At 49.9% G+C, this 14,788-nt stretch overlaps 2 protein-coding genes across 4 annotated transcripts; one reads left to right on the top strand and one right to left on the bottom strand.

Moving 5' to 3' along the window:
• The first annotated feature begins 61 nt into the window (after positions 1–61).
• LOC106609284 (putative cartilage matrix-associated protein) lies at positions 62–3,446 on the top strand. The gene is made up of 5 exons (XM_014207918.3): positions 62–189; positions 400–465; positions 554–649; positions 2,418–2,516; positions 2,893–3,446. Exons 1-5 carry the CDS (start codon positions 132–134, stop codon positions 2,979–2,981), a joined length of 408 nt encoding a protein of 135 aa, XP_014063393.2. The 5' UTR covers positions 62–131; the 3' UTR covers positions 2,982–3,446.
• Positions 3,447–4,000: 554 nt separating this feature from the next.
• On the bottom strand, positions 4,001–14,751 carry mcm10 (minichromosome maintenance 10 replication initiation factor). 3 transcript variants are annotated; one of them, XM_014207911.3, is made up of 18 exons: positions 14,667–14,751; positions 14,182–14,236; positions 13,826–14,104; positions 13,426–13,629; positions 12,890–13,250; positions 12,583–12,748; positions 11,718–11,885; positions 11,497–11,613; positions 10,594–10,790; positions 8,943–9,037; positions 6,661–6,768; positions 6,089–6,441; positions 5,805–5,937; positions 5,587–5,717; positions 5,251–5,364; positions 4,712–4,857; positions 4,457–4,499; positions 4,001–4,345 (listed from the first exon to the last, which is right to left on the bottom strand). In XM_014207911.3, the coding sequence occupies exons 2-18, from the start codon at positions 14,186–14,188 to the stop codon at positions 4,262–4,264; spliced, it is 2,706 nt and encodes a 901-aa protein (XP_014063386.2). In that variant the 5' UTR covers positions 14,189–14,236; positions 14,667–14,751; the 3' UTR covers positions 4,001–4,261. The 3 variants fall into 3 exon arrangements, with proteins under 3 accessions (XP_014063386.2, XP_014063388.2, XP_014063385.2); XM_014207913.3 differs by having other exon boundaries at positions 12,890–13,247; positions 14,662–14,751; XM_014207910.3 differs by having other exon boundaries at positions 14,662–14,751.
• Positions 14,752–14,788: the final 37 nt, after the last annotated feature.

The raw sequence follows: 14,788 nt of genomic DNA on the forward strand, positions 1-14,788 counted from the left end.
CCCCCAAAAATCCCTCTCTTTCTCTTGACACCCACTCTCTCCATCCCTCCCCTCTAACTCCCTCGCCTCTCCCCCTCTCTCTCAGTTCATAACTTGACTGTTCGCAGCGCTGCTTCACTGTATTCTTCATCATGTCCTGGACTCATCTGGTCTTTCTTTCTCTGCTCGCCACCCTCCTCATCCTCACACGTAAGTACCACGATGGGGGGTTGACATGCTGGGGGGGGGGGTCAAGGAAGGGTGTGGTAGAGGAGGTGGAGGGTGACTTTTTTTTGTTTTTTATGGCGAAGGTATGATGTTTTCAGACCTTTTCTGAAAGGTGCATGTGCAGAATTTCTAGAAAGAGGCCTTGCTGATCAGCTCAAGTGTAAAATTGCCAAAAACCTCTGTCTCTCCCAGTCTCCCCCGGGGTGTGGAGTGCATCGGTGACAGATGGAAGAGAGGGAAAAGCTGCAGAGCCCAAAGGTGAATGTAATTTATTCTATTCCCCCTCCCCAACCCGAGTGACCCCAATGACCCTCTTTGACCCTTACCTGCTACCCTCTGCCCCCAGGGTCAGCACGGCGAGTCTTCATGCCCGAGGCGGATGCAGCAAACTTCTTCAAAAAGCGTAGTCGGCGCTCGGCCAAACATGAGGCGGAGGTCCTCGGTGAGGCTGTTTACCATCACTATGGGGCGTTACCATGGATCCAGGGCAGGGGCAGGACAGGGGGCATGAGGGTTGATGATGGTAGTGTTTGCATGTGGTTGAAGTTGCTGGTGCCATTATGGACAGTTTGTTTTGGGAGGTTTACAGCACTCTGTAGAGGCTGGTGGTGTGTGTGTGTGTGTGTGTGGGTGTGTGTACTCAAAGTCTATTAATTTGATGGTCTGTGGATTAAAATGTTGGGTGGTGTGGTTTGAGGTCATGGCTGTGAACTCGGAGGTCAGACTAAAGACTCCAAGTCTCCCACAGGTGAATCGCTAGCAGCTGCTCCAGAAGCTTAAAAGCATTTGAAGCCATCTGTTTCACACACACACACACACACACACACACACACACACACACACACACACACACACACACACACACACACACACACACACACACTGGCTGGAGGCAGCAAAAGGAGTCACAGGGTAATATGGAGCAGCCTCTCTCCTTCTCTCTCTGTCCCAGTCCCAGAGACAGATAGGCTGTCGTCTGCTCCAGCTCCCTGTCAGTGCACCTCTCTGGGCCACCGGTCAGAGAAAACAAGTTTTAGTTACAAAATACTGTTTATATCGCCTGCCAACCAGTCACTGAGGCGCTGGGTGTGCACGAGAGAGAAGGGGGAGAAGTGTGTGTGTGCGAGTGCATGAATGTGTGTGTATGTGTGTATACGACTTTGTCGTGACAGTGTTAGGGGAGTGATGCGCAGGTAGCAGGGAAGGCACTGCAGGAGCTGAGATAGGAATGTGTGGACCAATTAAACATTATAGTGCAGAGTGAGAGAGACAACAAGAGGAAACGAGAGAGAGAAAAGAAAGAGAAGAAACCTGAGGAGGATAATGGAAAGATCTGTTAACTTGGTCATTGGGTTTAGGTAAGACACGTGAGCGGGTCTGCAGCCACGACGACAGAGAGACAGAGAGAAAGAGAGATTTGTGACCTGTTGCCACAAGAAAAGGGCAACGAGTGAAGAACAAACACCATTGTAAATACAACCCATATTTATTGTTTATTTTTTTCTCCATATTTTCACATCATTATAACACTGTACATAGCCATAATATGACATTTGAAATGTGTCTATCCCTTTGAAAATTGTGAGTGTAATGTTTAGTGTTCATTTTTTATTGTTTATTTAACTTTCTTTGGCAATGTAAACATATGTTTCCCATGCCAATAAATCCCTTTGAATTGAATTGAATCAGACAGAGAGAGAGAGAGAGATAGCAAACCCAACCAGGAAGCCTAGTACCTGAGAAAGTTTCCATTCTGCAAAGCCTCATTCCACCGAGCCGTTTTGTAAGAAAACAACCTACTATTCAGAGTATGTGTGTTCTTGTTGTGTGTGTGTGTGTACTGAAAATGTTGTGATGTCACCTTAAAACTTCTATGAGTACCCCAATGAGGGCTAGTGTCCAATATATACAGTACCGGCCTGTGTGTGTGTGTGTGTTTGCGATGTGTGCGTGTGTGTGAGTGAGTGAAAGCAATAGGTACAGTATCTCTCCCAAAAACTGTATGATAGAGTTGGACTGCCTGCAGTGTGTGACGTGAGGGAAAGTGTGAGGTGAGGACAGGTTGGAAGTTTGGCGCCAAACACCTTCGAGGTTCATGACGTAACTAAGACAACACATCTCACTCTACCTCACTAACCATAACACCTTCTTCCATCTCTCCTTGTTTCCCTCTCTTTTCCCCCTCCCTCCCTCCCTCCCTCCCTCCGTAGCTGAGCAGAGGGTACGTCTGTCAGCTGATGAGAGGAGGAGGGAGTACTACGACGAACAGAGGGACGAGTTTGAGAACTATGTGGAAGAGGAGCGCGATGGTAAGACCGACTAACTCTGTACCAAAGATGAGGTTTAAAACCGTAAGTGCCCATTTGGTTAAACTCAGACCTCTCAGTGGTAAACGCCACAGCTTGATTTATCTGCAGTAATCACAGAGTCTAATCAAAGTAATCACACAGTGTGCTGCACTGAACACTTTGACCACACGTCTGTGTAGGGATGTGTTGGGTTTGTGGTAGTTCTCGTGCCTATTGTGTTTCTGGAAAGGGTTTTCTCCCACATAAGTAAACCAAAGTGTTTCACATGAAGGACAGAAATACACTTTCTTAGTCCTCCGCGTTCTACACTCTGCAGGTTGCCACCAACAAAAAACCCTCAACCCTCTTTCCCTTCTTCTCCTCTCTCCATCCACAGAGCAGGATGAGAGGACACGGGAGAAGACAGAGCAGTGGCGCGAGTTCCACTATGATGGACTCTACCCCCGTTATCCCCGCGGTTGGTGAGCATGCTCCATAGGCCAAGGAGATCAGAACATAGTGCACCAGGCTGTGATTGGCAGGACCCTGTGTCAATTAAGACACCTAGCCTATCAGACGGACATAACAAGAGCATGGGAGGTGGCCAAAACATCACTCACCTAGAAGTAAAAAGATTTAAGTACAAAACGATTAAACTCAATCATTTAAAATTGTAATATTAAGTAGATAAACCTCCGTTTTGTAACGTTTATATTAAAGACTTTGGGTGTGGCAGGTCAAGTTCAAAAAAGGAGGCTGTCGTGATTGGTTGTGTGTTTCTATGCATGCTTATTTCAATCTCTATCTTTGTGCATGTATCTGTGTGAGGTAGTGTTCGGTGTGGTCTGTGTGTCTTTCACATCTGTCTGTGTATCAAACTGTAATTACAAATATGAAACATGTACTGTAATTCAGAACCACAGACACCAATAAAGACAATACTAAAATGTACTGCTGTGAAAAAATACACTTTTTTTGGCATATATAGCTTCTCTTACTGTTACAGGAAGTGTCGATAAATCAGGGGGTGAATTCTTAAGCGCCTAGATTCAGAACCTGAATCAAATGTGTGTGTGTGTGAGAGTGAGAGAAAGAGTTGAAGGAGGGTGGAGAAAGAGCGAGAGTGAAGAGCGAGAGGGGAAGCTGGAAAAAGAAGGGATGATGAAATGAAAGAGTGCGAGTGAGTCCTGGGGAACTCATCACTGAGATAAATGTCGGGATTCCATGCGGGACTACCAACATTCCACAGCTGCAACTTTAGACAGCACTGGGCAGAGGACAGAGAGAGGGAAAGGAGAAAACTGGAGGAAAGAAGTCTAACTAAAAAGACAGTGACCGACAGGTCTCTACCTCAGGAGTTTAACTAGTGCCTGTCTGTTCCTGTATCCTCTCTTTATCCAGCTCCTGTTACTATTCTAGGTGTCTCTAAAACTCCCTCAGTCTGTAAGGACGCAATATAGCACAGGAGACTATTTCTTCCAGCGAGCCCAAGTCAGAAAAAGGAGGAGATTGTTGGTAAATTTAATCAGCACATTCACATCAAACCCAGCAGGAGGGAACAACAAACAACTCATTCGGAAATTCAATTGAATCCATTCAAAACACAGCAATTTAAAATCCATAATCAACTTAAAATGACATCGACAGTAAAAAAAACATTAAAAGGACATTTAAAAAAGCGACATGCAAATAAGTATAACACAAGAAACTCCAATTGCTTCATACGACGAAGACAATGATGAAGGTGATTGTCAGTGACCCGAGGGCTACTGCATGCTGTTGAGGAACTTGGGCTGCTCGTCACCTCGAGGCTGCAGCAGCTCCCCAGCGATCTTAGGACCTGACTTCTCCTGTGGACAGGAACAGGAAACAGTTAGGGAACACGAAGTAGTAGTCAAACCAAGGACCGGTCAGACGGGAGAAGGACCTTAACTCCAAACCTACTGAAACGCGACACTTACCTTCAACATGCCGTCTCTTTCCCATTTGAACAGGCCACAGTTACTGCAATAGAGAACGCAGCATGATCATATCTGATGAACGCAGCAGCACGTGACTTGCATTGCGTTTCAACTGGGCTCCTGAGTGGCGCAGCGGTCTAAAGGCACCGCATCTCGGTGCAAGAGGCGTCACTACAGTCCCTGGTTCGAATCCAAGCTGTATCACAACCGGCCGTGATAAAAACTGTAGTGCGTGTGTGTGTGTACGTGTCTAACCTGCAGTGTTTGTGTGGCAGACGGTCCAGTGCGATGGCTCTCTGTCCACAGGGGCACTTGAAGAAGCGTTTGGTGGCGTCGTGCCACTGCAGCTCATGCTTCTCCTCCACACAGCGATCAGCAGGCTTGAAGTATGTGTACTTACACTGGAGATAAGACAGAAACACAGATAAATATGTATCTGTACTAAGCCGTAAAGACGCAGTTATATTGGTCTGACAGGACGGTTAAATCATGTTGCTAGTAGGTGAATTCTGAGCAGTCTGGCCGATCTGCTATCATGCTAGGTTTACGCACGCCATTGGGACCGTTGTAATCGTACTGGTCTAAATTGCTAGTTGTCTCATGGGGAATATTCTGATGTGCTGGGAGATGGGGATTTCATCTGACTACCGTAAAGGAAAGCTGATGTTTCAAATCCCAGACGGAGTAGATTTTGACTCAACAGAATAAATCCGTTGGTTTGGTGGTTAACTGGTGATTTAAACTGCAGGATAGCTGATGACACTAGAGAATAAGACCTGTGATTGGACACAGACCTTTTTACAGCTGACGGCTCGACACTTCTGCTCTCTGATGTTCCTCATCTTGTCCTCCATCGCCTCCTTCTTCACCAGGGGGTCAAAGTAGCTCTCCTGCTGCTGGTACTCCGCCTAAAGAGAGAGATAGGAACTATTAATCCTGGACTAGGGGAAGGGGGAATCATTACATTGTTACACCAGGGGTCAAAGTAGCACACCTGCATCTGGTACTCCGCCTAAGGAGAGGGGAACTATTATAACACTGGGCTAGAGATAAGGGGGAATCATTACACTGTTACACAGAAAAGGGAGCAGTTACACTAGGCTGCTATGGTTACGGAATTGCTGACTCACCGCCTGTAGCTCGGCCCCGTGCCTTGACTTGGCATTGAGGATCTTCTTGAACTCCTCTGATTGGACATAGTCAATTTGTTCCCGCCTCTTCTTCTGGGCTGGCTCCTCCTCCTTGGCCCCAGGCTGTTCACCTGTACAGAGGCAGATCCCAGAGGATGGGTAAGAACAGGGACTCTCTCTGTGTGTGTGTGTGTGTGTGTGTGTGCTCAGGTGTGTACCATCGGGCGAGGACAGGTTCTTCTGCACCCTGGTGGTGATGTCAGTGCTGCTGCTCCTCTTCCTTTTCACAGCGTTGGGGTCTTCTTTGGCCAGCCCAGACCCCTTCACTCTCAGCTTCTTCAGAGCAGCCAACTAGAGAGGAGAGGGGCAGCTTCACCTTTAACCTCCAACCTCTGTGACCTTTGAACTCAGCCTCTCTATGACATCACATTCTACAGTCAAATCAACAGTGCAACAGTGTACGCTAAGCCTGAAAGCATGTGATCGGATGAGCACCACCTACCTTGGCTGCTGATAGGCTGTGTGACGCCGGGGGCGGAGGAGGGGTGTGGTCAAAAAACAAGATATCATCTCCCTCGTTAAAACCCCTGCCCAGTGTTGGGGTGTGGGGGGCGGTGGGGCTCTGGGTGGCTTTGGGGACCTCTGAGGCAGATTTAGGGGACAGGAGGGTCCCTCTAGATGGGGGAGAGGCCCCGGGGACCCCCGCCCTGCCTGAGTTCTGGAGGACCCTCTGCTGGATCTCCTCTGCCCGGCGCCTGCGGTTCTCTAAGAGCTGCTTCTGCTGCTGTTTCTGCTGCTTCAGGAGGTCAGAGGCAGAGATGGACTGGACCCCTGCACCAGCTGAGCCCTTGGAACCTGGGGGAGTGAGAGAGAAGGTGGAAGAAGAGAGAAAGGGGGATGAAGAGAGAGAAAGATGATATACAGTAATTCTGATGCATTGACAAGCAGGGAGAATACACACCAAGGTAAAAAAAAAAAAAGTGTTTCCTTTTAAAGCCCTCCTGTCTTTCTGTCGTCTCCAGATAGCCCATCTGATGTGTTCATGGGTTTGGTCTGCTTCAGTGAGTCAGTTACCTGGGGGTTTGGTGAGGTGTCTCTTCAGTTGGAGGGCTCCCGGGGTAGGCATGGATAACAGGTCCTTGAAGTCGTCTGAGCAGCCAGACACCTCGTTAGACTTCATGGCTGAAAAACAATCAAACACATTAAGAAAGAGCACCAGTCTTAAACTTCTCTCACCCCCACTCCCTCCATCTCCCCCAGTCTTACCCAGTCTGTTGGCCCCCACTCCCTCCATCTCCCCCAGTCTCTTGGCCCCCACTCCCTCCATCTCCCCCAGTCTTACCCAGTCTGTTGGCCCCCACTCCCTCCATCTCCCCCAGTCTCTTGGCCCCCACTCCCTCCATCTCCCCCAGTCTTACCCAGTCTGTTGGCCCCCACTCCCTCCATCTCCCCCAGTCTTACCCAGTCTGTTGGCCCCCACTCCCTCCATCTCCCCCAGTCTTACCCAGTCTCTTGGCCCCCACTCCCTCCATCTCCCCCAGTCTTACCCAGTCTGTTGGCCCCCACTCCCTCCATCTCCCCCAGTCTTACCCAGTCTCTTGGCCCCCACTCCCTCCATCTCCCCCAGTCTTACCCAGTCTGTTGGCCCCCACTCCCTCCATCTCCCCCAGTCTTACCCAGTCTGTTGGCCCCCACTCCCTCCATCTCCCCCAGTCTTACCCACTCTGTTGGCCCCCACTCCCTCCATCTCCCCCAGTCTGTTGGCCCCCACTCCCTCCATCTCCCCCAGTCTTAACCAGTCTCTTGGCCCCCACTCCCTCCATCTCCCCCAGTCTTACCCAGTCTCTTGGCCCCCACTCCCTCCATCTCCCCAGTCTTACCCAGTCTCTTGTCCCCCACTCCCTCCATCTCCCCAGTCTTACCCAGTCTCTTGGCCCCCACTCCCTCCATCTCCCCAGTCTTACCCAGTCTGTTGGCCCCCACTCCCTCCATCTCCCCCAGTCTTACCCAGTCTGTTGGCCCCCACTCCCTCCATCTCCCCAGTCTTACCCAGTCTCTTGGCCCCCACTCCCTCCATCTCCCCAGTCTTAACCAGTCTCTTGGCCCCCACTCCCTCCATCTCCCCCAGTCTTACCCAGTCTCTTGGCCCCCACTCCCTCCATCTCCCCAGTCTTACCCAGTCTCTTGTCCCCCACTCCCTCCATCTCCCCAGTCTTACCCAGTCTGTTGGCCCCCACTCCCTCCATCTCCCCAGTCTTACCCAGTCTGTTGGCCCCCACTCCCTCCATCTCCCCAGTCTTACCCAGTCTCTTGGCCCCCACTCCCTCCATCTCCCCAGTCTTACCCAGTCTCTTGGCCCCCACTCCCTCCATCTCCCCCAGTCTTACCCAGTCTGTTGGCCCCCACTCCCTCCATCTCCCCAGTCTTACCCAGTCTGTTGGCCCCCACTCCCTCCATCTCCCCAGTCTTACCCAGTCTCTTGGCCCCCACTCCCTCCATCTCCCCAGTCTTACCCAGTCTCTTGGCCCCCACTCCCTCCATCTCCCCAGTCTTACCCAGTCTCTTGGCCCCCACTCCCTCCATCTCCCCAGTCTTACCCAGTCTGTTGGCCCCCACTCCCTCCATCTCCCCCAGTCTTACCCAGTCTCTTGGCCCCCACTCCCTCCATCTCCCCAGTCTTACCCAGTCTGTTGGCCCCCACTCCCTCCATCTCCCCAGTCTTACTCAGTCTCTTGGCCCCCACTCCCTCCATCTCCCCCAGTCTTACCCAGTCTCTTGGCCCCCACTCCCTCCATCTCCCCAGTCTTACCCAGTCTCTTGGCCCCCACTCCCTCCATCTCCCCAGTCTTACCCAGTCTGTTGGCCCCCACTCCCTCCATCTCCCCAGTCTTACCCAGTCTGTTGGCCCCCACTCCCTCCATCTCCCCAGTCTTACCCAGTCTGTTGGCCCCCACTCCCTCCATCTCCCCAGTCTTACCCAGTCTCTTGGCCCCCACTCCCTCCATCTCCCCCAGTCTTACCCAGTCTCTTGGCCCCCACTCCCTCCATCTCCCCAGTCTTACCCAGTCTCTTGTCCCCCACTCCCTCCATCTCCCCAGTCTTACCCAGTCTGTTGGCCCCCACTCCCTCCATCTCCCCAGTCTTACCCAGTCTCTTGTCCCCCACTCCCTCCATCTCCCCAGTCTTACCCAGTCTCTTGTCCCCCACTCCCTCCATCTCCCCAGTCTTACCCAGTCTCTTGGCCCCCACTCCCTCCATCTCCCCAGTCTTACCCAGTCTGTTGGCCCCCACTCCCTCCATCTCCCCAGTCTTACCCAGTCTATTGGCCCCCACTCCCTCCATCTCCCCAGTCTTACCCAGTCTCTTGGCCTGGCTGGCCAGCTGGTCTGATCCCTTCACAAACAGGTTCCCTAGAGTGGTCTGGGAGGGCTTCTTAGGACCAGACGCAGACCTAGACAGGAACGGAGGTGTACATAAGTCAACACAATACAAACACACACATACTGACTCACAGCACTGACAAACACATAGAGCAGTGTTTTCCACAACTACATCGAGTAGCCAGCCAAACAGAAAGAGTAGCCAGCCAGCCAGCCAAACAGAAAGAGTAGCCAGCCAGCCAGCCAGCCAAACAGAAGGAGTAGCCATCCAGACAAACAGAAAGAGTAGCCAGCCAGCCAGCCAAACAGAAAGAGTAGCCAGCCAGCCAGCCAAACAGAAAGAGTAGCCAGCCAGCCAAACAGAAGGAGTAGCCATCCAGCCAAACAGAAGGAGTAGCCATCCAGACAAACAGAAGGAGTAGCCAGCCAGCCAAACAGAAGGAGTAGCCATCCAGACAAACAGAAGGAGTAGCCAGCCAGCCAAACAGAAGGAGTAGCCAGCCAGGAGCTCTATTTTGATGGCCTCTGGTACAGTGTAATACCCTGATTCCATCTGAAATACACAGTGAAATTATTGAATACATTATTGAGTTTACCTCCCAGATTAGAAAAATGTGTTGTGGTATTGCATGCTGTTCATGCATTATGATAAACTTGGGCAAATTAATACATTTAGTTGATTCCCTACTCAAGGTCAATAAAATGTTTGAATATTGTTGAATTCTGTTTTATTGCCAGGATTCCGTGAGGACCCTAATGATCATATTTGGACCAGAATGAGGCTCTCCACTACCTAACGTTCCTGCAGTGATGACTCACCATCTTCATCAAATCTTTTCAGAATTTACCTGCAGATATTCGCCAAAAAGCCTCGGCCTACCAGTAGCCTATGAAAATAAGGGAGCCAAACGACAGAACCTCTCAACGATGCCATTGGGTAGGCTACACTGACTGACGAGACCAGAGTTACTCCCTTTAGAGTCGCTGTAGAGCAAATCCTTCGGTTTACTTGTCTGATGTGATACCATGGACATATAACCACGCTGCTGGATTTATGAATGGCAAAGGGCTGTAGGAGACTTCATTCAAGTCAGTTCGACACCTTTTATAAACTAGTCAACACTTGCTGTTTAGTTGTCAATCGAATCACAGTAAATAGCCACTGTGTCATGACGCCGCGTGGCTGGCTATGTGAAACACGCAAAAGAAAAGAATGTGCCAGAAAACAACAATTTGGCTCATGGTTACCACTTACATTACACGGGACGTGCAAATTCATGGCCATCACGCGCTCGCCCTCCTCTGTGTAAAGAAATTTGACTGCAACCAACCACAGCGCACTAATTGTACCGGGAGGCGGGACAGACAGCAGACTGCGTTTCTCTGTCATTGCTCGCTTTGTGACTGACAGGCTCCTATCCTATCAATAGAGCGCGGGAAGATGCAGATCGTTCATTCTAGCGGGAGAGGACTCGATGGACGAGCGAATTGAAACGTTTAAATGAAAAGTAGCCGATTGAAAATGAGTCTGTAACCGGCCGATTACCGGCGCTAATGGAAAACACTGCTTAGAGACGACTGACGTTTACATAGGTAAACACACTGAACAACCAACACACACACTCACAGTGCGGCAGCGCAGGCTGGTGAGGACATGCCTCCGTAGTGGAAGCCGGTCTGACACAGTCGCTCCTTCAGGCTGTTGCCCCTCCCCTTGACCTTCCCCGTGGCCTTCCCTGAGAAAGACGACTGCAGCTCGGCCCGCTGGGCACTCATCTTCTTATACTGGGCCTTGACGTGGTACTGGCAGTACTGGCACTCATACTGCAGAGAGAGAGATGGCACATGACAACAGTCCTACACCCTCATACTGCAGAGAGAGATAGCACATGACAACAGTCCTACACACTCCCACTGCAGAAAGAGAGATAGCACATGACAACAGTCCTACACCCTCATACTGCAGAGAGAGAGATAGCACATGACAACAGTCCTACACACTCCTACTGCAGAAAGAGAGATAGCACATGACAACAGTCCTACACACTCCCACTGCAGAGAGAGAGATAGCACATGACAACAGTCCTACACACTCCCACTGCAGAGAGAGAGATAGCACATGACAACAGTCCTACACCCTCATACTGCAGAGAGAGAGAGATAGCACATGACAACAGTCCTACACCCTCATACTGCAGAGAGAGAGAGATAGCACATGACAACAGTCCTACACCCTCATACTGCAGAGAGAGAGAGATAGCACATGACAACAGTCCTACACCCTCATGCTGCAGAGAGAGAGATAGCACATGACAACAGTCCTACACACTCCTACTGCAGAGAAAATGCTAGAAACTATGTCACTTCACAAGTTCTCAAATGTCCCTCTCTGTATTTGGCGGTGGTATATAACTGACACCGATCATCCTTTAGGTGGGTTCTGAGGGTCAGTGTGGGTCAGAGAGTGGATGGAGGAGCTGTTGAGCGGTTCAGGTTGTGTGTGTGTTTCTGGATGTAAAGGCAAACCCACCAGGTTGACAATCTGAGAGCAGGGGTCTCCGTTCTTCTTGGCTGCCTTACAGGTGCCATAGTCCTGAGCCTCCCCCATCAACAACACCTTCTGATGGTGGTCCACTGACAGAGACACCTGGGGGGGAGAGACAGAGAAGGGGTGGGAGAAGAGAGGAGTGATGGTGAGAACACACACACACACACTACAGAGAAAGTAAACACACAGACACACACACTCACCCCGTCATATCCGTCTTTGGCCTTCATGGGGTTGGGGTTGAGGATGCCCATGACGGTGCCTGGCTCAGTCTTCCAGTGCTCCTTATGCACCTCCCCAAACAGGAAGAGAGACACGTACACTTCCAGGTCATGGAGGTCAGACAGCTTCCAGATGCTGAACGTCTTACCCTGTGAGCGGGGGGAGGGAGACAAGTCTTAGCGCTGCTATCTCTGACCCATCTGAAATGAATACAAGTAGGCCCACTTCCTGTCAAGTCAATGACTTAAATGATCATTGGTCAACCTCACATACTTTGAGTCCTGAGTGTCCATGTCAATAAAACCACATGATCATTGACCTACTGTAGATGTTGAAGTTGTATGTTGGTATATAGTAAAGAGCAGTGGAGGCTGCTGAGGGGAGGACGGCTCATAATAATGTCTGGAACGGAGCAAATGGAATGGCATCAACCACCTGGAAACCATGTGTTTGATGTATATGATACCATTCCACTGATTCCGCTCCAGTCATTATCACAAGCCCGTCCTCCCCAATGAAGGTGCCACCAACTTCCTGTGGTATAGATGGGGTAATTTGGGGCGGCAGGTAGCCTAGTGGTTAGAGCGTTGGGCCAGTAACCGAAAGGTTGCTGGATTGAATCCCTGAGCTGACAAGGTAGGGCAGGTAGGCAGGTGGTTAGAGCGTTGGGCCAGTAACCGAAAGGTTGCTGGATTGAATCCCTGAGCTGACAAGGTAAAAATCCATCGTTCTACCCCTGAACAAGGCAGTTAACCCACTGTTCCCCGGTAGGCCGTCATTGTAAATAAGAATTTGTTCTTAACTGACTTTCCTAGTTAAATAAAAGTTGAATAATTCTGGTCTTACACTGCTGTTGCTTTGTGGTGTGGCTTTGTTGACCAGCACAGCGAAGGTGACCCAGTCGCACTCCTCCAGCTTCTCCCGGGCCAGGCGCTCAGGCAACTGGGAGAGCCGAATCAGCTTGCGGTCGGCCATCTTGCGATCCATCTCCGTGGAGGACACGCGTGGTCGCCTGAAACCAACGAACCAATCAGAATCCAGATCTGAGCTTCGGACAAGAAACCTTGGAGTGTTTATATGTGTGTTATAGGTAGATGTGTGTGTGTGTGTGTGTGTGTGTGTGTGTGTTACAGGTGTGTGTGTGTGCTCTGACCTCAGCCGCAGTCCAGAGTACTTCTCGATGGCGACGTCTTTAGGGAGAGATGGAAGGGGATTGGCCTGTCGTAAGGCGGACAGGGCTGCAGCCGCATTGGACTGGGAAGGTAGCGATGAACGTACAGTACTGTCGGTCCTACTACTGCTTGCTATTGGCTGGAAGGAGCTGTGAGTCTTAATCTCCACCAGTGGACCTCTGGTGTCTGTAGCGGCTGCTGTAGTGCTGGGCTGGACCTGGTGAGCTGTCCTTTGACCTTTGCGTTTGAACAGGTCAGCGTTGTTGAGCTGAGCGGTGAAGTCGGAGGACTCCTGTAGCTTGGTGCCGTCTCCTCGGTCTGGGGCAGACGAGGGCTTTCCTACTGTCAAAAAGAGATTCCTTTAAAACACACATCCACAGGCACCACCGTCACCCATTACACTTTACACAGATGCTCCTTACATGACATGGTAAGTCGCCACTGTGTTCCTGTAAGGTCAGCCTTGACTTTGATGAGAATACATCCTGAAACACAAAACAACGTATGAAAGTAATACCTGCTTGGGGCTTGGTCTTCTGTGTGGGACGAACTGGCTTGGAGGAGCTCTGTTTGGGGGGACCCTGTGAGGGAGTGTTAGCTTTAGATGGTGCCTTTGTTCCTGGGATGCTGTTTGGGGTAGAGGTGGCTGAGGAGCTCTTCTGGGAGGCCTCTAGCTGCTGCTGCAGCCTCTGCATCTGCTCCTGCATACGCCTCAGCTCCTCTGAGAACACACAGAAACACACCCAAATAAGATTAGAAGCTGAAAGCTGCCATGAATTAAAAAGCAAAGCAGACAGTGTGTGAAGCTGACATACTTTAGTAGATATCTGCATTTTAGAAACATTTACTGTATACATACTATAGGCGTTAATGCTACGGTATAGCGCTATCATAATCATTTTGAGGTACTGACAAACCTTGTAAATCTTCTTGGGATTTATTGAGGTTATCAGGAGCCTTCCCTCCAGACGGCTGTGTTTTAACTCCTTCCTCCTCTTCAATGCCATCCACATCTCCAAAGAGAGCAACGGCTCCATCCTCTTCCTCCCCCTCCAGCCCCTCCCTGTACTCTTCATCATCATCATCATTGTCAAACAGGTCATCTAGGTTGTCCTCTGCTTCCTGGCTAGCCTGCGGCTCCTCTTCAGCCCCGTTCTCAGCCAGCAGCTCTGTTAGAAGGTCCAGGTCATCATCACCTGACACACACACAGTGTTAAAGAGTTTTGTTTTGATCAAAGCCATATATTGATTAAGCCCCCCCACCATCCCTTACCATCCATTTCCTGGAATTTTAAGATCAAGCAGCCTTTCCCGATTAAAAAGCAGATCTAGGAATAAAAAAATACACAGGTATTTAAGTCATATCCCGAAGACACAAGTGTTTATTGACATGTCATTAACTGTTATTTATGGACACGGCTAGCTAAAGCTTCACAATTTCCATTATGTATATTCTCTCCCATTATCTGTTTCCTACTGACATCGAAACAAGTTATCCGATTTTTCACAACGCTTATACTAGCAACAACGCGTACAGCAAGCTAGCAAACAAACACATTATGAATATGATCTACACTCCAGACAGCGCGAAAGCCGCGGTAGCAACAATGTAGCAAGCAATGACACACGACCCGCAACAATGTCACTTTGAAGTAATGACGGTCACTTCAGGTTAAATTACGTTGTCGATTGTATACTTTTTGTGTAGTGACCAAGAAAACGACATTTTCTTGCAAAGAATTATATTGTTCACCTTACTTGATGGTTGCAGGGACTTCCCTAGCTAGCTATCGTCGTTTTTTCAAAATACTACTGAGAAATAACTGAAATCTGGCGCTAAACGAAGGACCCCTATCAAATAGAATAGTGGCTAATATTTT

Source organism: Salmo salar, chromosome 07 (assembly GCF_965601325.2).
Source record: "Salmo salar chromosome 07, fSalSal1, whole genome shotgun sequence".
NCBI classification, from domain to species: domain Eukaryota; kingdom Metazoa; phylum Chordata; class Actinopteri; order Salmoniformes; family Salmonidae; genus Salmo; species Salmo salar.

Bases quoted from the DNA above. Each gene is read 5' to 3' on its own strand.
- LOC106609284 (XM_014207918.3), top strand. From the start codon at position 132: ATGTCCTGGACTCATCTGGTCTTTCTTTCTCTGCTCGCCACCCTCCTC. The intron at 466-553 runs GTGAATGTAATT...CTCTGCCCCCAG, and splicing joins AAAAGCTGCAGAGCCCAAAG to GGTCAGCACGGCGAGTCTTC. The intron at 2,517-2,892 runs GTAAGACCGACT...CTCCATCCACAG, and splicing joins TGTGGAAGAGGAGCGCGATG to AGCAGGATGAGAGGACACGG.
- mcm10 (XM_014207911.3), bottom strand. The intron at 6,442-6,660 runs GTAACTGACTCA...TCACTCCCCCAG, and splicing joins ACACCTCACCAAACCCCCAG to GTTCCAAGGGCTCAGCTGGT. The intron at 4,500-4,711 runs GTTAGACACGTA...TCTCTATTGCAG, and splicing joins CTGCCACACAAACACTGCAG to TAACTGTGGCCTGTTCAAAT.